We start from the raw sequence: 21,631 nt of genomic DNA, 5'->3' as shown, positions 1-21,631 counted from the left end.
GTGTCTGAGGTCACAGGTGTGAATGCAGAGCGTATACAGTGTGTGTGTCTGTGTGTGTGCAGAAGTAGACTGACCAAAGGTCAAGATCATCATGTCTGAGCTCTGATACAGTATTTCCTCACACTCCAGGGTCCAGGTGCATCTGGCACTCAGGGACTATGAAATGGACCGTATTTGTCATGATGCCCACACTGCCTCAGCACATGTTGAACACGGCTGAAATGTGCATTTTGTACATTTCGCTTAAACGACATCCCGTGCTTGACAGGGTCTTCTTGCAGTCCTTGTGTTGCTTCTGTGAGAACTGTAAATAAACAAATCTGATGTCAATGCGCCAACATTTACTTTTTTTCCTCTTCTTTTCTCCATGTTCCTTGTCTTAATATACTTCCAAGTGGCAGAAATTGACTTTGACAGAGTGGATTGGGTTTCACAGACCCTCTTCCATTGTGTAATGTGCTGAGAGTGCTGCACTAACCGCTGTGATATCATTGGGCTGTCAATAGCATTTAGTTATGGAGGACGTTGTTGTGTGTTACAGTTTTGTTGTCACAGTGCATTAAGGGGGCTGTTTCCTGTTCTTCTCTGCAGGGGTGCTACGGGGCGTGACAGAGCTCTGTGGCTGATCCAGTCCGTCATGTGGTTCTGCTGTCTAGATCAGGAAGGACATTGCAAAACTGTGTGTATCAGTGTAAAGAAGTGTATATCTGTGTACAGTGTGTGCCTTTTTAACACATGCTTGTATTTGAGTGTATGGATGACTACAATTGTGGTAGTCCCCAGCTATAAGCAGGGGTCCTGCTGACACAAGCCCCCATATTATAGCCCTCTTAGAAACATCTCAAACTCAACAAAACAGTATAGACACGGTTTTGTAAAAGCTTTTGTGTCCCACAAGGAGACCACCCTTCTCCCCAAAACACAAAACATGATATCATGATGCATTCACACCCTCACCAATCATAATTGGTGAAATTCTAATGTAAACAGAACACCACCCTCCCTAAGTACCAGCCGAGCTCTGGAACGTTGGCCCATGGTTAAATGTACTCATAGCATGTTGCTCAAATTTACCATGACAATCTATTACACACAATGACAGCTTTAGCCCATGGATGGAGTGCACTAACACGCACCGGGCACTGGCCTGTGTGTGTTATAGCTAAGAGTTTTCATAAGTATGTTTGCACTATAGTCACTCCAGGTCGGTGTCGACGAACCCACTAAACTGTCCAATTGCATTGCGTAAGTGTGTATTTGTTACTGATATTTAGGTGGGGACGTGTGTGTGACTAGTGGCATGCTCTAAGTTTCCAAATGTACACCAAGGGCTTAACGCAGAGCCTGATTCACACCCAGTGGGGGTGTGTGTGTGTGTGTGTGTGTAGGGGGGGGGGGGGTACTCTTTGGCAGGTAGAGAGATCACTGGAAGCTTTGGCTTATTCCCTCCACCCATGCCCTACCTATTCCTAACCCAAATCCACTCTTATTAAAAGGATACAAACTCCTGGAGAGCTGGGCTCACTGCAGATTTGAGTGAGTACCATACCAGGCTACATCTTAAGTTGTCATTCTAAAAGAAGGGTCATCACATTTTAAATATATGTAAATAATATATATATATATATATATATATAATATTAAAAAGGAAAAAAAAATACTGGTTGCGTTTGGCCGAACCCCCAAGCCTGCAGGATTCTGGCCAAAAATGTTAGTGATCAACGTAATCCTTAAGACCCTATGCCTAACCTTAACCTTATGTTGAGATCTGACTTTGGGTGAAAGCCAGAAAGCTAAAGCCCTTCCATGAGTCTGTTGGGCCGATCAGAGTGCACGCTCCACGCAACATGCAGCTCTCTGAGTTTCTTTATTTTTTTATTTTATTTTAATACCATCCCGGGGCACTAGTCGTTACTTGCAGGATCATTATCTGGAATGAAACTGCCACATCTTGTTATTTTGAGCGGAAGGTCCATCATTTTTGCAGAGGCAAAGGTGGTTGTACTCCTTTATAGTCAAGCTAACAACGAGGTGCAGTCGCAACCTTGGCGGGTCAGCAGAAACCTAACGTTTTCAGGGAGAGGGAAAGGAGAGAGTGCAAATCAGAGCGACAGGGAAGTTTAGACACGGAATGAGAAAGACAGAGAGAATGAGAAAGCTCCAATTTTAAGAGAAATGTGGTCTAACAAGCCCTGAGAGTCCCATTACAGCGGGGTTATTCCCCCTACCTTGTGCCATCTCAGCCTTGACCTCCTCTCTCCTTCTCCCTGTTGGGTCGTAAGGCCAGGCAATCTTCTCCTTTGCATTTTCTTCCCTCCACACTCCTCTGTTTGGCTCCCCCATTTGTATGTTTTTTTTTTTGTATCCCTGTCTCAGCATTTAGCTGGTGTGTTGAGCCTAGTCTCCCATAAACATGCTGGTGTTCTAATGGTGATTATTCACCCTCTTTTACAACTCCAACTGTCACATCTCACAATGAGTGAAAGCTTGGCGCCTTTGAAGCCAATGTGTCGAGTGAGCAGACAAAACACAGAGACCAGAGCACGGCAGAGGCAGGTCAGGTTTGGCTTACTTCAGAACGTGCAAAACAACGGAGCTGTTGCGGTGCAATGGGCCTTTAAAACGCACAAGTGACAAGTGGTGAGACGAGTGCAACAATCGGCCATCGTACGGATTACCAAACAGGCGAGCGTCACTGAGCGCACTCACACGCATACATCCATCCCCTACCCTTAAGGCATATACAAAAAAGGTTTCACGCAAAAGAAAATCAAAGTTGCTTGCATCAAAACACCACCAGTGTAGTTCACCACAGGCGATTTGGACATTCTTGACATCCACAACAAGGACAGTGTCCCTGTGTCCTTGCCCAGTGGGTGGGTAACCCAACCATAAAACTCATCGCAAGGGACCTCAACATTTCCAAAGCGGCCCCAACCCCTCAATCTGTCTAGTATGTTCCTTATTAAGAGTGGTTTACAGTGACTTGAAGTATTGTATACTCAACTACAGCTGTGTGAGGAGGCAGCGCCAAGGCTATTTGTTTTGGATGCGGGTCTGTGTTTATTTAAATATTTATGACTCCATTTTTTACGCCTCTATCAGGTCTGGTTGTGCAAAAGCAGTCACAATCCTGTGAGACTATTTTTTGTATTACATTATTAGTTTCGTTCATACTTCATAAACACACCTTTCAGTGTATACTCCATTGCTAAGATCTCCTCGCTAGCTAACTCTGCTCTTGCACTTTGTTCTAACAGCCTAAGGATTTGAGGCAAGCCGCCAAACGGAAGGTTCCTTTGTGTTGAGATCGGATACTGGATACCACCGTACCAGCCAAAACCAGCAGGAGAAAAAAGGAGGCACAGTGAACACAAGGGTAAACAACAACAGAAAAAACTTGACTCTTTGTGGTGACAACACACTCTCTTTGTGAGAGCACCAGGGTCTTCTTCCCAAGGTTTAATGGTGGTTCCACGCACTAAAACATGCAAGGTGCTTTATCCACTTGAAAACCGACTCTGCTACAGTCTGCAATACACTCATAAAATTCTTGAAAACAAATTTGTTTCAATCAGCATTTTACTAATCTGGCATTGAGCTCTGTCTAAGGTTTTATTGCTTTATGTGAGTACCATTTTATTTTCCTTTCCTATGAGTTGTTTTTACATGTGTACTCCTTTCTTGCTTTTCAAAATATGACTGTCTTAATGTTTGTTATGACTCCTTTACAGTGACTTGTCTTTGAACTTTTTAACTTTGGTCTTTGTTTTTTCTTCTTCTTTTATGTGAATAACTTATATTTTGAAAAGTGCTCTTATAAATAAAGGTTATGATTTTATTATGATAACCTTGTTTGCAGCCCACTCCAGTTCTCGTGGTCATATCAAACACATCTAATCCATAGTATGTCTGATGAGTTGGAGAATCGATCCTGAGATTCCCTCTGGGGCTGCGCTCACCTTATCCCCCAAAAAACCAAGACCGACATCCGTCAAGAGCTATGCCTGTATCGTTGGTGGGCGAAGATGGTGGGTACTCCAAGACAAACCAAAGGCTAAACTCGTACACAGATCAATCTCCATCCGATGAGTCATGATTTGTCGGGCTCTGTGGCCTTAAGAGAAATCAGAGATATTCATTATTCCTCAAGTTTTCATTGTTTTCATTTCCCTACTCCAACATTAATTACTGTGATAAATTATTGACTTTACCATAAAAAAGCGAAACTATTTAAATAACTCTGCAATGAAAACATAATCCCCTCGTGCAAAAGGCCAGGCTGGCCAATAATAATGGCCCGACTTCCATCAGGCTACTTGGGTTGGGATCATGGTAACATATGACTGTGAGCTTTATTCGAAGTCTTCTCATGGTTTCTCTTTTCGATATACTGCAAATGTTTGCATCGTCACGTGTATATATAACTCCCTCTACCTTTACTGCTGCTTTCAGTTAATAAGTTGTGGTGAACCTTTCACATTTGGTGGTGTCCTCTGTACTGTATCTCAAATTTTCATTTATCCCTTGTCTCATCCCTCTTTTTTCCTCTAACCGAACATGCCTAAATTCATCTTACTCTTTCTATCTCTCTCTCTGCAGATTTCCCAAATAAACAGTAAAACAAGATATAATCCCATCATCCTGACCACTGGCAGACAGGAACAAAGACCAAAGTCCTCCCTCCAACTTTTACGGAGAGCAGCCAAATCAGAAGATAGTATTCTTAGCATAAAACAAAGTGTGTTCTCGGGCTTGCCAAAGGCTAATTTTAGGACCGAGAAGGAAAGCCAGTGAGATCATTACTCAAGTCGAGTCCTGAGAACAATGAGAGGGGCTCAGTAGGCTCTCGATCAAAAACCCACCACGACTGCCAACAAGAACAATCATTAGGGACAAATAAAGAAAATACTTAGAGACTAGTTTTATGTGAACCAATTTGTGGTGTAATTGTGTGGGCGGACTGAATTTGACCTCAAACCCAGGGATAACAACTTGTTTTCAAAGTATTCGCTCCCTGGACTTTCTCGCAAAAGGATAATCAAACTGAAAAAACAATGGTTAACACATCAAGGAGGGCATTCCTAGGCAAAATTCAGGCAAACCTTTGGAGGAACTGTTAAGTACAAATGAATTCAGACCTTTCTATCACAACAAATCAGCAATACAATACCACCAGAAACAAAGCTGTAGGGTTAAGGAAAATTTGTAGATTTGTTTGGAAAGTGTGTTCATCCATCTAAATAGAGAATCTATGTGACAGTCTATGTGAGCACATGCACCACCAACGGTAGAAGTACACCAGGCGTGGCGCAGCACTTGGTTTTTTATTGGCTGTGTGGTGAAGCGTCCCGGACGCATCGATGTTGTCGTAGAGAGAGGCAGAACATTGGAAACAACAGTGATTAAAATATTTTTTAATAAAGAGTTTGATAGTAAGTTTTATGTCTGAAATACCACCAATGTTTTGATTGGTTATTGTGTGAAAAATATAAAACAATTTTTGTAATTTCTGCTTATTACTTGTTCAAAAAGTACTTAACATGTTGACTGTAAATTCTCTCATGTCTCACGATATGTCCTATGATGATCTCTGCAGACACTTTGCAAGTGGTCTTGTAGTTATCCAGTTGAAAGGTATAAAAAGTTTGTATAGTAGTCTGCCATAAATAATATTTAGTTATAATTGAAATTTGAGCTGCAACTGTGATTGTTAAAATTGTTCAGTGGGACATGTTTGTGCTGTATTGCATTACTTCGACGTATTACATGTGTTTGTTCTTTGTATTTAAAACGGGGCTGGAGCAATAAGCAAATAGGAGAGCAGCTCGAGGTCTCTAGTACAATGTAGGCTCATAGTAAACACATTTCAATTGATTGCACTCTTTACAAAAACATTTCTACATAGTTTTATCTCATGATTCTATGGAAAAGGCCACGGATCCTTGGTAGCCACGTGCAGTTAAAAAAAAATAAACCTCTCACGCAAAAATAAGGGAACTGTTGCACGGTTCTCAGTGCCGTGGCCAGTGTAGCTCCAATAGTCGATTAACATGGATTTAATAGGAAGGGTGCACTTACGGAACGCCCCTACGCTGCGCCAACGCACCTGGTGTACTTCTACCGTAAGAAGTAGCCTGTGCCACCAAACCTGAAGGAAGGCTTTCAAGTCCAGTCCAGTTTAACTCTGCTTTCTATGTTAAGTAATGTAAATTGCATCTGATGTGTGCTGTTTTACAGCCAAGGTCGTTGCCATTCTCCTCTGGAACTGGGCTTTAAGCCCAGCAGAGTCACTCCCGTGTCTAAAAAAAATATATATATGTATATATATATATATATATATGTTAGCATGTGTCTTGTTAAGCGCACACTATATACGTTAAATGTGTGCTGACCAAGGCCAGAGTCGGAGAGAGAAAGACAGGGTAAAGAGTTTTTGCTGCCAAGTGCTGTCCGCTTGGTACCGCTTTCTGAGATTCTGGCTGGGCACCCTGCACAGCAACCGGGATGATATCACCTCGCCCTCAGCGCCTTCTGGAGAAATGATCTGCGGTGAGCGGCTTTGTATGTGTCTTGGTACATTTGCCTACACATTAGCAGGCACCTTCCAAGGGCCCAGAGGAAAGTCCCCCCCCCCCCCCCACCCCCACCCCTTGATTACTACGAAACTGTAGCTAGGCTGAGTGTGGTAACAAAACAACATAACACTCTCTTTACCTCATAAAAGTGCCAGGCATGCGTTCAAACGGCCAATTGGAAGCAGGGACGCCTTGCTATTACAATTGTTTTGAGAAAGCCTTTGAACTGCTAGAAGCTCTCAAAGTGATTTTCTTACAGTAAATTATGATTTATTCTGTTAATTCCCCCGAGGTGATTTCTGCAGAGAAATCAATATCTCCAGTGGAAAAGTATGATAATCAGTGGGCACAGGAAAATACTGCCCTGTCCAATATATAATCAGGCGGAACAAAAAAACACAGCTCACATATTTATGTTCTACAGTATGTCTCCAGCATTGTGGGCTATTTAACATTACAGTAGAGATCCAACATGTTAACTCAGTAAGCACCGTTGGAACACGACGTAGTAGTTGGTGAACAAATTTAGATAATCTAGCATGCTGGACTGAGGAATTGCACCACATTATTTAGCAGACGCCTTTGTCCAAAGTGACTTGCAACTTATTTGGGAGCAGTTAAGGGTTAAGTGTCTCGCTGAATGGCATTTCAGGATGAGCTGGGGATCGAACCGGCAATCTTCAGATTACTAAAACCATTTTATATAGATAACCTATGTGTGCGGACGCAGTTTAATGTGTCAACAAAGAGGAAAAAACATCAGAATAATCAAAAAGTGATATATCCACTATACAAGCAACATCCACATATAGCTTTATAGAGGTAAAGAAGAAGTGTTTCAACTGAACACTCATAACAGTTATATGAGCTATTTTTTTTTCCACCTGCAACTGCAGTAATTGGGTTTTTGCAGTTGCCACAACACAAATTCACCTAAAATAGTATAAGAAATGGAAAAGTCAAAGGAAAATTGGGCAAGTTAAATTAAAACACACATCTCCTATAAGAACACTATGAAGCATTCTACTGAGGGTCAACGGTGATGCAAGTAGATCTGCATTTCAACCTGAAGTGAGACATGGGTGCTAACTTGGGTCCCTCACAAATCCAGTGTTGCATATGCAGAGGTATATCAGGCCCACCTGGAAAAAGTATATGTTGGCAAAATCCCTGCAACAAGAAATCACCTCGTCATACTGTACTTAATAAATTCAGTGTCAGATAAAGAAACCCATAGGAGCTACTGGATGGTGTGCCAAATTATCATACTGTGAAAAAAAAAAATATACAATTAAAAATGAAAAGAAACCAAACCAAATAAAAATAATGTCCGTCTCTGTAAGTGATCCAAAAGGGCTGAAAAGCGAGTCGGGCCATCTCGATTCATTTCTCACACAAACACAATTTATTTTTCAGCGCAATTATCAATTTGATCCGAAAAACCCGCTCTGTCAGTGCTGAGGAGATTAGGGCCCGTCAAGCCACACACTGGTCATTTTTCAACTGCAGTCACATAAGCTTCACCCTCCAGTAAATCATTACAGCCTATTGATTCAATCCAAGCTAAACAGCTGGATCAGATGTCCTAGGCTAAACACTGCACAATTACAAATACATCCAGAAGAATCCATCAGATGACGAGCCACTGCTAAACATCTATGGAGCTGAAATACAATCCCATAACAAATAAAAACCTCCTTTAAAAGATATGTCTTTTCAGTCTATCTAACAGTAAACACAGCATAAACACCCTGGGCAAAAATGATAAACTAATAAACTAGTTTGATTTACGTGCCGAACGGGGCCAAGGAATCTTTCCCTTTTATTTTTTGAACATAACGGCCATAGCAGAAGGAGCCCCTATCATCTCCCCTCTGTTCAAACATCCAGCCCTGCATTCCCAGTGTGCTCCCACACATGGTAAAGCAATTAATACATCATCTTCAGGGGAAGCTAATTCCAATCATAACATGCTGGATGTCAGCGGCGTTTCTCATAAGGTGAGTATAGCCTGGGCTTTACATGCTATTCCTATGACCAATGGTGATTTAAATAAATGATTCCAACGGGCCTTTATCACCTTGAAACCACTCGGCTCTCCCGTTCAAGGCCTTTTGGTCAAGTTTAATGTGGACACTAATGTAAACTCGATGCTTTGAGATAGTGGCAGGTGACATGCAGGATTCCTGTTTTGGGGTGGATTGATTACTGAAGTGCATCAGTGACTCACGGCTTACACCGAAAGCTGTATGCGTACATTTGTATTGAGCATCAGCACAGTCCAAAATCCCTGGAAGACAGGAGGTTTCGACTTTCTTAGCTGAGGAGTCAAGGAGACCTCTTTGTTAAGCGGTGGCGATGGGTCATTAGAACCACTGGTCACCACCCTACCGGCTATTTGATCAATCTCGGGAAAAAAAAACCAATCTTGGATTTCGCCACTTATCTGCTGTGATGAGGCCACAGGCCATTTCCAAGGAAGACAGGCATTTAATTAGCTATGAAAAAAAGGTGAATACCAACATGTTTTTTTTTTCTTTGTCTGCTTGGGTTTTATATTTTCAAGTAGCAAAGCCTGCACACCTAGATATAGAAAGCTTGTTAACGGTACAAGATCCTACCCAGTGCGTTTCTGATGAAATAATGCAAGCCACTAATGTGATGTCATATACAAACAGGTCTGACGCTAAACACTCCAGCACACACCCAACTTGAGGCCAGATGTGCTGTCCAGTTGAGATTTCATCACAAGGCAAAATGTGTGTGTGTGTGTGTGTGTGTGTGTGTGTGTGTGTGTGTGTGTGTGTGTGTGTGTGTGTGTGTGTGTGTGTGTGTGTGTGTGTGTGTGTGTGTGTGTGTGTGTGTGTGTGTGTCCGTGAGAGTTGTGGGGGTGCTGTACGTCAACAGTTTGAGATTAGACGTTTGTATCATGGCAAATGAAGATTCTACGTGAATAAAGGATGAGAAAGGAGATATATCACCAATGCTTGTCTTTCAATTGAATGTACCCAATGCACCATTGTTGTTCCACACTTGGTAACTGTAAAGTTTCTGGGCCACAAGACCAGACACTGGTATTTTTACATAGAAAGCCATCTATATGTTCAGTTGTAGCTTACATATCACCATTTCATTATTTTATATTTAGATTCACCGATAAATTACAAAAAACACACATGGTAAATGCTTTTCGGTAACGAAAAGCCTTATTTTACAACTGAAAAATGCTTTAACACATACATGACCCAGCAGTCTGCAAAATAATTGCTTTATCAACTTTAATACAAATGTGAAATTCAAGTCATGGCTCTTTAGCGTTCAATTTAAAAACTCAACTCAAAGAGATTTGGAGTAAAAATAATACATGGATACTTCAGTTTTTATACTGCTCATTCATGGACATTGTCATAATATGTCCGATGAACAGTTGTCTGGCAAAGAGACTGTGGCGGACAAAGGGGTCTGGTCAAGCACCGGCTGCGGACAACAGCACGGTTCCCTTTTCCCGCGGCCATCAAGCTGCCTCGAATCGGCCCAACTGAGGCAGGGAGTTTTCTTAATGTTTTGTTTTGTCTTATAGAGGAGATCGGCGCACAGGCTGGTGAGCAGCCCAGGAGCGGAATGCCATTCCTCCTGCCCCCGAGAGGGCGATTATTAACCCCATTATTATAAGACTCCTCATTTTGCTCACAAGACCTCCACATTGGGCGCCACTTGTGGGGGTCTCTTCCCACAGGTAAGGGTTTAGGGAAGGAGGCGGAGTCTTTCTGGTCGTGGTGCACCGACATGGCATGAGTTTTATTGTTCATTGCAAGACGTGGCACGCAGGCCACAATTTTATATAGATATATATATATATGAGTCTTATAATAATGGGGTTAATAATCGTCCTCTCGGGTGCAGGAGGAATGGTGTTCTTGGGCTGCTCACCAGCCTCCAAAACATTAAAAAACTCCCTGCCTCGAGTCAGACCAATCAGTGCTGTGCGGGCGCTTATTGGGCCGATTCGAGGCAGCTTGGTGGCAGCGGGAAAAGGGAACCGTGCTGTCGTCCACAGCTGGTGCTTGACCACGCCCCTTTGTCCGCCACAGAGACAAAGCTCAAGTCAGAGACAATTTCATATACTGTATTCAGACCGACAGAAAGTCAGGAGTGACAGCGAGAACAAAAAGGTTTTAAAAACAGAGCAAAACTCCGTATCGGGCAAACTTTCAGGAAGCATGACAGACATTCAAGGTGACCATTCTAGAAATGGATAACCAGCTTTGCGGACCGATGGCCACAGTGTATTGGAGTAATATCGTCCTCTGGTTGGAGTGTTGCTGACAAGCTGCAGTATGTTAGAGCCATGTAGGAGTCAGTGTGACTGCTTACCAGAAGCCTCTAATGAGGGAATATACTTTTCAGATGCAAGTAAGCAAATTTGATGTGGCATGGAAAAGCCATTAGCGAAGACAAGATAAGAAAAAAAAAGGAAAATTTTGAACTTTGGGGGTTGGTGGGGGTTAACCTTTTGGGCGCCCATTCAAAAAGTAAGCGAGGAAAAATAACCCGCTCCTCTGCAATGCCTAATTTTAGGGCTCTGAAAATGTCAACCCCCCCTAATCATAACACTGGACAAGGGGGAATGATGCATTCATATATGGTCATAATTGCTACATTCACACAGCAAGCCTTAGTGCTCAATTTGGATTTATTGCTCAGATCTGTTTTTTTTGTTTGGAAGTTCACATTATTTTTTAAATGTGGCCAATATCAGATTCCAGTGAGAACTGGTCATGGTCCTGAAGTGACCACATGCGCAGAAGAAGACTTGCCCTGTTCGGCCATTTGTTTACAATATGTTTTCAAACACAGACCGGCTAAAATACAATCCCTCAAGTTTTTCTTGGACAGAAGTGTCACCCTAAATACTTACAAGGTCTAACACCTCACTGTCCCTCCACTGACTACCTCCATCGCAGCTGTCCTCCACATGGGATTTTATCAAGTTACTCAATGTCGATCTAGAGTGACGTAAAAGTCGCATGAATTCTGATATGATTGTTCAGACTGAGGTCGCATTGCAAAAAAATCAAATCTGATTCAGGACCACATATGAAAGTGGCCAAAATTAGATTTGAAAAGATCAGATTCCATGTGATTTGTGCTGTTAACACTGTTATGAAAAATAAAAAAACAGATCAGAGTCACATATGAGCAAAAAAATCTGATTTGGGCCACTTTTGCCAGCAGTGTGAACAGTGACGCTTATGACTTCACCCTTAGTGGTGGGGAGTCATCGTTCCCGTCGGGAACACGATCCACTGTGGCCCGAGAAAAAATAAAATAAAATAATAACAAAAAAAAAAAAAAGAAAGAGACGCTTGGCAGGATATGATTCAAGCATTCAGAAAACCTGAAGTTTGAATACCCTGAGATTCAAATGGCACCAGGGGAACTTTTTATTTTTTGCAAGAAAAACAAAAACACTAACCAATTCACTTTCCCTGAATGAGGCCGACCTAGATATTCCACTGGTTCGTGTTAATTAATTATCACTTGTGGAAAGAGGAGAATGGGAGAAGGACTTTTCTGTTTATAGATATGCACTGCATGAGTATTCAATAAAGTAATAAAGTAATCTGCTGTAGTGAAGTCAGGCCTGTGTATTGTCAAGGAATGGTTCCTAGATGTGTGTGTGTGTGTGTGTGTGTGTGTGTGTGTGTGTGTGTGTGTGTGTGTTGGGGGGGGGGCTCAACCATTCTCCCAGGTAAGATTGTGAAAGAGAGCATGTAACTGTGTGTTTGTCGGGGTGGTGGGGGGTTGTCCTGGCAATTCCGCCTCCCCATGGCCTAGCCCACAGGAACAATTTTTCCTCATGCTGCCACAAACAGATAACTCAAACTAGATCCGCTGTATATGACATTTCTTCTGATTGCGAGTTTCTGCGGTGCAACCGAACACCTCTCCTGTCCTACTACTGGCATCACCAACAACCTGAGAACTGTTGGGACCTTAATGGTCAGTATCTGTATGGTTTTAACATCTGTGTGTCTGTGACCCAGACACAGCGCCTCGGTATGATTCAGTCCCTCTTTATCTCTGTCCTCCTTTTACCCCCGCCCTCCAACTTTACACTCCAAAAAAAACAAACAAAGCTACCTATACCTGCCTGCGTGTTTGTGGATGTGTGTGTGTGTGTGTGTGTGTGTGTGTGTGTGTGTGTGTGTGTGTGTGTGTGTGTGTGTGTGTGTGTGTGTGTGTGTGTGTGGGTGGGTACCCGCATTCAGAGGCGGCTGGTGGCTCTAAGGGGGTTGGGGTGGGTGAGAGTCCAAGAAAGTGGAAAGCTGGCATGGAGGAGGGGTCGAGGCAGCCAAGCCACTAATCTATTCTGGGCACAGCAGGGCCCAAAGACCCATTGCATTACAGCCAGAAGAGAAAAACAGAAGATAGAGAGAGAGAAAGAGAAAGAGAGAGAGAGAGAGAGAGCCTGCTGGAGGTGTGTTGTCCTCCCAACGCTGAGGGTCATTCAGGTGTCAGGACACCGCAGAGAGTTACGCAACAGCACGGCAACGTGGAATAATTACATAGTAACGAGATTAAACAACGGAGCCTGTTATTATTCCACCATCCAAATCCAAAACGCTTCCAAGTACGTAGGGCATATATAGGTTATTATTATTAATGTCAAAACATTTGTAAGCAAAAACTCCTCGGTCATGTCTATTGGATGGCGGTCCAATTATGAAAATTTCAAACCAAAAAAGGTGAAAACTCTTGGTGAAAAAATGAATTATATCTGAATAATTACCATGTCATGACAACTGGGGTAACTGGGGTGGCACTGGGTAATGTTATTTGGTGTCAAAATGAATGAAAGAAAGAATTAATGCATAGAGCAGTGGAAAATGTACTATGTCCTAAACTGTAAATTCATAGAAATAACAAAACCAGAGGTCAGCGAATGGACTAATAACTATGGCTGTTATCGTGCCATGGGATCATGATAATGAAAGGTAGTCAAGTGCAGATAAGCCTACCTGTTACCGTCTTCGTTTTCACTGGGCTGCTGGCGTAATCAGATGCCTGATTGGAGGGCTGTTTGGCCAGAGGCATGCTACCCACAGACACCTCATCTTCTCTCCTCTTGGCCAGAGGCATCACCATGGGAACTGCCCCCGGAGCCTGCAATAACACCACAGTCATGACTGAGCAGCAGTGAGGTCATGGGAAATGTATTTTAAGTCAAGGATGTTGAAACGGGACAAGCGTGCAAAAACAATAAATAAAGAGAGCAGGATACACATGACCACTTTCACAGATCTAAGGTCTTTGATCTTTATTTTTGCACATCTACCCTTAAACACTCCACGCTGTCAATCACAGACACCTGAATTTTAATGCACTTGCACATTTCTTTTAATGAATATAAAAAAAAGAGAGCGAGAACTTGAAAGCAGCAGGGCGTAAAATCACAGAGAACTTTATCATCATTAGTTAATTATCAATGAGTTTAGGTAAGCTTCTATTCTTTAAAATAAATGGTTACAATAGATACATTTACTGAGGAAGACAAAGGAAGACAGAGCGATAGCAGGAAGTGCTGGGGAAAGTTGCCTCCAAGAATAATTTAGCTCCCTATTCGATTTGAGCAGCCTCCCAAACCACTGACAGGCTACACATACACACGGTGGGGAAACAACCTCCTGGAGGCTGTATAAACACACCCGCACACACACCCGCACGCACGCAGGCACACAGACTCCCTCTCTCTCTCTCTCTCTCTCGCTCTCTCTCTCCCCATTGGTACACTGTGGACTACAGGCTGTTTATGGCCAAATTCTCCTGCTCCCCAATTAAATTAGTATTTAAAGCTACTGAATGTGTTACTGTAATTCCTCATAGTCAGCAATGCCATAGACCAGGGGTCAGGAACCTATGGCTCGCGAGCCAATTATGCCTCTTTCGATGATGGTATTATGGCTCGCAGACAATTTTGAGCTAAAATTTTTTTCATCACGATTAACAAGTAATAAGTAATTATTCGGTGTCATTCTAAAGTAAAACAAGTAAGAGAAATTACAATTTTTAAAATATTCAAATTCTAAATATTAAATATTCTGATCTATTTTACTCTGTCAACACCAGAATTCAATTTTCAGTGGATAATGCGCTACGTCATGGGTCATTGGAAGAAATCAAAGTCATTCAAAGTGCGTCTTAGAGAATTTCGTGAGCGCTCTATTCTTTTTAAATTCATCACTCATCCACACGAGTGTGCAGTGGACAAAGCCGACCTGACATGCATCCCCGGGGTCTGCATCACAGACTTTGAGCTGGAAGTTGCTGACCTGAAGGCTTCAGACACGTGGGGGAGTAAGTTCAAGTCACTGAATGGAGAGTTGGAAAGACTTGCGCGACAGCAACAGAGCTGGCGAGTGAACACAAGTGGACAGAAATTAAAAAACTTAACCTGGAGACCAGGTTGATTCTTAAAACTGGGAACAAGGTTCCCGTCACATACCACACAATGCAGCATGTGAGTATTGCCGTATTGACCATGTTTGGCTCTACATACGCATGTGAGCAGTCTTTCTGGCATCTGAGAAACATTAAGACCAACCTAGGCTCACGTTTAACTGATGGAAGCCTCAACGCAGCATGAAGCTTAACCTCACTACGTATGAACCAGACTACAAGGCCATCAGCAAAACCATGCAGCACCACAAGTCGCATTAATGGTAAAATGTATTTCATTTATTATTGGTTAGCTACAGTATAACAACAATATTATTAAGAAGAATAAAGAGAAATGTATTATATATAGCGCTTTTTTAAGTACTCAGAGATGTGTTATACGTTAAAAATGTATGCCTTACTTAAAAAATGTACGCATTAAGTTGCATTCAATGTTATTAAATATTATATGGCTCACAAGGAAATACATTTAGAAATATTTTGCTTTTATGGCTCTCCCAGCCAAAAAGGTTCCTGACCCCTGCCATAGACTATCACTCTAAAGAGGCTTAAAGGACAGTATTCACTATTTAAAAATGCTGGATCCCGCCATTTATAACTGTTCATAGCACAACCTTGTTGAATGCTTTACTATTGAGAAAGATACCAATCTGCATTTTTTTCACTGTGCTTAAACGCAGTCCAACATGGAGGAAACGTACCGTGTGCGAATGTGAGAGACTATAAACAGTCATGCCGTTTCCTACTGGCAACTAACTTAATGTTGCAACTCTGAGCTTTGCATACTAAAAAGTATGTACAAAAATCTGTCTGTATATATGTATGTCATTCGATTATCTTGACAACCTTTCATCCGATCTACTTTACACTTGATAAGTGTATTGTGGGGACCCAAGGACGTGCAGTGTCAAACTTGGTGCAATTCGGACATGCGACACATGTAATATTAATAAACTTTCAACAAACAGCGAACAGCCAGCCAGCGGGGGGGGGGATTCAGGGCTCTGCGACTGAGTCACAAAGACTGTCTTTCCCTGGTGTATGACTTTAAGAGGCAGCTTCATCTTCCATTGTGGAACACAGGACGGAATCATTGACATTTTGCTAAACCGCACAATTAAAATGTCTGAGGAAGTCTTAAATTTTGAACGGCATGTACTGGTTTGTATATAAAAAAAACAAACAACATTACTATTGCTTGAAACATAATATGACATACAAAGTGGGATTGTAATGTGCATTTGCTGAACTGCTGTTTGAATAGGAGATTTAACGTGTTTTTCAAAGGCTCATCCATTTGCTCCATTGGACTGCATTAAAGCACAGTGATAACCTGCAGCAGAGCAGCCAGCACGTTTAGTATATCTAGAATAAAGTGTTCAACAAAGTTGTGCTGAACATGTTATACGCGTTATAAATGATGGGAACCAACATTTCTCTGTCGAAAAATACCAAATAAAAATTTGGAAAAAACAAAACAAAATGGAGGCAGGCTGAAAACAAAGTCCGAAACATACTACAGTGCAAACACATCCTTCAGCCACACACACACACACACACACACACACACACACACACACTACCCAAGCCTAGATGAGGTTGTGCATACAAACATATGGAAGATAGCTTGTGTATACACTTACATGTATGTGATTGAAATACAAATATTCACTCATGATCATATACACATGACACCCATGCGTACTGCATAGACATGTTGTATAGACATATAATATGACTAGTTTGATGGTTCATGTGTTATTCAATGTGGGGAAAAATGCAAATTTAGAGAAAATGGAAAACCAGCCTTAGTTTTTTTTGTTCCCCAAATACAACCTCTTGAAAAAGCATACACACATGTAAAGACAAACTCACACACACAAGAACACACACACCTTTCCAAACCGATCACTCCTTCGCTAACTAACTCCTACAGTAACTCGACTGTCTGCCATATCATAGGATGTCCCAAAGTCTCCGGCAACCCACAATATTCATGCCAGTCAAAATCCAAACTTTGGTCCGCACCTAGACATAAGAACTCAATCCGGGCCCGGGTTAAATCTTGTATCTCAAAGCACACTCCGCTATGCGGTAACAGTTGCTTATGCCAGTTCTTAACAGGTATTAGCAGGCCTGATGAGAAATGCATCAGCCTTGTGAGAGCAATGGGGGAACTTTTGTGAGAAAAATTGCTCTTTTGGATTAGGCCACCTTTATTGTTGATTGTTCATCTTCAGTGTCTCTGGACAGTTTTGTAACAGGTTCAAAGCACTGGTTACATGTGCTATGTCAGAGAGCCATGTGACAAGCACACCTGTCTACATCACACTGCACTGTTAAATATAGTTGCATATAGTTCTAAATAAATGTACATTTATTATTATAATTATCATTATCATCATCATTATTATTATTATTATAATTATTATTATTAATAATAATAATAATAATAATCATAATAATAATAATAAAATAAAGGCCTGAGTACCCCTGCACTTTACAGTCCACCTAAATTGACCAAAAATGCAAAATGTACTTAACCAACAATGTTCATGTCAAGAGTGCACATGTGAAAAAAAACTGTATAAACCGGGGAAATGTGTTTAGAAAACCAGCATTAGTTTGAGCTTACTCTATATCAATCCTCACTCTCTCCCTCTTCACCACAACACACACAAAGCAAGTCGGTGTCTCAACCCCCCATTTAGCCCTAAGCAGAGGGAAGTCTCATCCCCCTGTCCTTCACCAGCTGCTGTTTGGCCTTCAGCTGAAGGCTTCATCTACAAGGCCTTGAAAGACGACCCTGACAAGCGGATTTGGGCTCAGTATGCTCACACAAACACTGGTCACAGACACGCGCACACACACCCACACTAGCCCTGACCCAGTCAGGGTCAGGGCTGAACACAAATTCCTATCCACCTGCTGTAACTTGGCAGACAAACATGTTGCACACACACAAACACACATGCTCACACATTGCGACAGCTATTCCAAATCACAGCAGGCATAAAAACTGATGATTTTGCTGACAATAACCCCCACCACCATTATAAGCAGCACAATATGATACTTTCATTTACAATACATGTATGTGTCTATATTGAGTGTACCTGCGCTATATATGAGGCAATCAGAGTGTATGCGTGTGCATGTCTGTGTGAAGCATGGGCACCCGGCACTCAACTTCCATAACCATTCACCATGACCCTGTCAAATAAATAGAGAGAGACTGGATGGAAGACAGGGAGCAGAACACATGGAAAAAGGTAGCAGGGATAAAGAGGGAGGGAGGGAGAAAAAGAGAAACCAAAGAGAATGTTTTTGAACTAGTGAATTCCAGAGAGGAAGAGAGAGAGAGGGAAAGAGAGAGAGAGATAGAGAGAGAGAGAGAGAGAGAGAGAGACCTGGCCTCTGGTGCTCACTCGCTGGGGCTGGTGCAGCAGCCACGTACAGAAGACTGGATCCACGTTGACAGCCACACCCTGGACACTGAGCAGCAGCACAGCACCTGGGAAGTACACACAACCCCAGAGATCAGATCAGAGTTGCAGATGAACCATGGGCGCCCCCCAAAAAGACAAAGAACCTTAAAAGATGTATGATGGAAAAAGAAAAGACATTGAACATGTCTCTTGTTGGTTAAACAGCCTAAACAAAGTGTACGCTGTTGTCCACATTGATTTTCTAGGACATGTACTCTTCCACCCCCACGGAGAATACCGCCATCCTCTGTGATTGTCTTCATGTTCCTGGGAAAGCTGTTCCCATGTTTCCCATATTCCCAGTGAAGTGCAGCTTAATGAGGCGACGTGACAGAGCTTGGCACCCAGCGTGATGGGACAGACAAACGGGACTGGCATTTCCATAAATGAAAAATCTCATGCCGTTTTTTTTTTTCTCCGTGAGAGAGAGCATAAGAGAGAGAGAGACTCGCTGTATCGAGATCGGACTTTGTTTTCTGCGAATTCCGGGAGGAATTTGGATGGAGAGATGCGCGGATGTGTAACGTGGAAAATATGCAAACACTCTGTGTTGTATAATGTCATTTCGATGCCATCACGGAACGGAGATAACGGCTGTAAGGGATAAATTGATGCAATCAGCGTCAACTGATCGGCAAGAAGCGAAACTGACACTGACAAAACCCCTTTATTTTTTTTGTAGAGTGGCGAATGGGGGTACGTAGGGGTTTGTTTGTGCATGTGGTTGGGGGGGGGGGGGCACACAGTTTGTTTCAATTGCGCCGCTCAAAGCGGTGTGTTGCACCGAGGCCAAGAACAACATTTTCTTTTTGATAAATTTCTATCAAACTGGAGACCTTCTCCGGAGGGTTTGGGGGAGGTACGGGTCAGGTTTACTATTTAAATAATAATAATCTATAGCAACGCAGAGCGAGAGTCCTGAGGTGATGCGTCGCAGGATCCTATCAATAATGACTCCCACGCTTGGCGGATTAGCCGCGGGTGGGGGTCTGCAAGTCCCTGGTGTGCCGTGGAATGTGCCGGAGTGGCGGCCGTAGGTGGTGGACGACGCCAGCGGCTCTGCTGTGACTTGCGACGGCTTTAACGGGGCTTTGGAGAAGGCCTGGTTCTGTTTGGAGCCCCGGGGATCTTGCGTGTATGCTTGCATGCGTGCTTGTGTGTGTGTGTGTGTGTGTGTGTGTGTGTGTGTGTGTGTGTGTGTGTGCAGTGTATCATCATCAGTCCAGAGTCCAATCCATTAATGGCATGGACAGAAACCCCCTCCTTTCCATTCTATTAATCAGCCTTTCTCCCTTTCGTCATTTCCGATCTTCGTCTTGGCACAGATGACTCGGTCTCCCAACCCGCCCCTGTGAATAGCATTAACAAAGAATCTCTCATTTGCTTTGTATTACAGCATTCTGTTATTTGTGGCCCGCGAGAAATAAAAAAAATAAATAAAAACGTGCACAGCTGCAAAGTTTCTTTGCAAGCGGTGTGTGTGTTCTGTACGTGCATATTCCTTGAGTGTATGTGTGAGGTGTGAAATATGTGTGCGTGTGTTTCTGTGGCTGCCGTGTGAACACATTAGAGCTGCTAAACATTATTCAAACAGGTGTTTGCTTTACTCCTCGACCTCCCGTGCTTTAACACTGAGTAGTGAACTCTGTTTTCTGGGATGGATGTGTGTGTGTGTGTGTGTGTGTGTGTGTGTGTGTGTGTGTGTGTGTGTGTGTGTGTGTGTGTGTGTGTGTGTGGGTGTGTGTGTGTGTTAGGGGGGTGAGGAAATATGGTTTGTACTACAGTGCCGAAGCTATTAAAAAAATACTTGCATATTCCTTTAAAGGTGGAACACAAGGTTATCATCCCTTTCAAATCCTCCATCCATCCAATTTTTAAATTCCTCCATGATTCAATTTCACCTTTCTCCCTCTAATCTGCCCCCTGCCACCCTCTTTTTGAAAACCTCTATCTCTACCTCTCCAACCCTCAACCTTCACACAGAAAGGCCCAAGTCGTGCTGGAACCCAAAACCGTGTTACTGTGAGGCAACAGTTTGCGACAGTTGTAACCACTGGGCCACCATACCAGTTGGTGGTTCAGTGGTGTGGTTAGAACCTCGGCGCTGTGGCTTAAAACCCCTCGACCACACTGTGGCTGTTTAATAAGGCCCTGGCGAAGGCTGGAGGACTGGGGCGCCATGAGCATAGTATGGGATAGATAAGACTCTCCGGTGGTCATCGCCAACACCCCACTGAGCGTGGCGTGAAAACACAGCAGAAATTAGTCATGACGTAAGAAGGGGCATTACTGGTTTCATTTAACATTATGTTACGTTATTACCGCATCGAGGTAGAAAGAATGGCAGAAAGAAAAACAATACATAAAATGGCTAATTACACATAACTATGGAGTTTGGGAGTTGCCAGACGGTGGCCTTTGTATGGCGTCAGCACATATTGTGCTCCAAACTCCATCACAGAGGGAATAGTTAAAAAAAAAAAGACAGGTAAAGGATTGAGCAATTTGCTGTGAATAAACAGTAAATTAAACCATGAAAGTAAAAAAGGAGTAGGTTAAGTGGCCACTTTCTTTTTTAGATGACAAAAATGAATAATAAATGGTCGTTGCCATTATGAAGGTACAAACAATGACATCAGTTTGTGTGACAAGTCAAGCCTCTTTGCGCCATTCCAAATTTCGTAGTTGGTGAACTCCTGGTGAACCTGACACCTCTGAAGATGCAAAAAATCTTCATCACTAGAAGTGCTCAACATCATAGTGGGATGGAAATCAAACATGGTGGAGTCTAAAGATAGACTGAGACTGGGTAAACTCGACTGTAGACAAGTACATTTGTACTGTCATTGTACCTGAGCTATACTATTATTGCACTGCTATTTAGAAGATATTTTAGCCTTTTTAGCCTGCATAGCTAGCTGGTTAGTTGTAGCATGCTTGATGCCTATTATTAGGCTAAAACCTAACCAGCTTGCTACTGTAACAATACCAAAGATGCCAAATATATTATAAACTATGTTTTTAACACATACTGTTTCCCTAAGTCTCAGTGTCAGATTTACCTCTATTGCCACTCCAAAAGTCTCTCTTCATCTCTCTCTCTCT

At 42.5% G+C, this 21,631-nt stretch overlaps 1 protein-coding gene across 1 annotated transcript in view; it reads right to left on the bottom strand.

Moving 5' to 3' along the window:
• The window catches only part of vps13b (vacuolar protein sorting 13 homolog B), a 410,620-nt gene that overhangs the window by 220,129 nt on the left and 168,860 nt on the right, over nt 1–21,631 (bottom strand). Inside the window, exons 20-21 of the mRNA XM_080006210.1 lie at nt 18,449–18,552; nt 13,601–13,745 (exon numbers count right to left, since the gene is read on the bottom strand). Of these exons, the coding sequence (XP_079862336.1) occupies nt 13,601–13,745; nt 18,449–18,552 (249 nt within the window). The remainder of the gene's footprint in view (nt 1–13,600; nt 13,746–18,448; nt 18,553–21,631) is intronic.

The sequence above is a fragment of the Zeus faber genome (assembly GCF_960531495.2).
Source record: "Zeus faber genome assembly, chromosome: 8".
In the NCBI taxonomy this organism is placed as follows: Eukaryota; Metazoa; Chordata; class Actinopteri; order Zeiformes; family Zeidae; genus Zeus; species Zeus faber.
The sequence above is the reverse complement of the archived record's forward strand: the minus strand, read 5'-3'. Positions and strand labels throughout refer to the sequence as shown.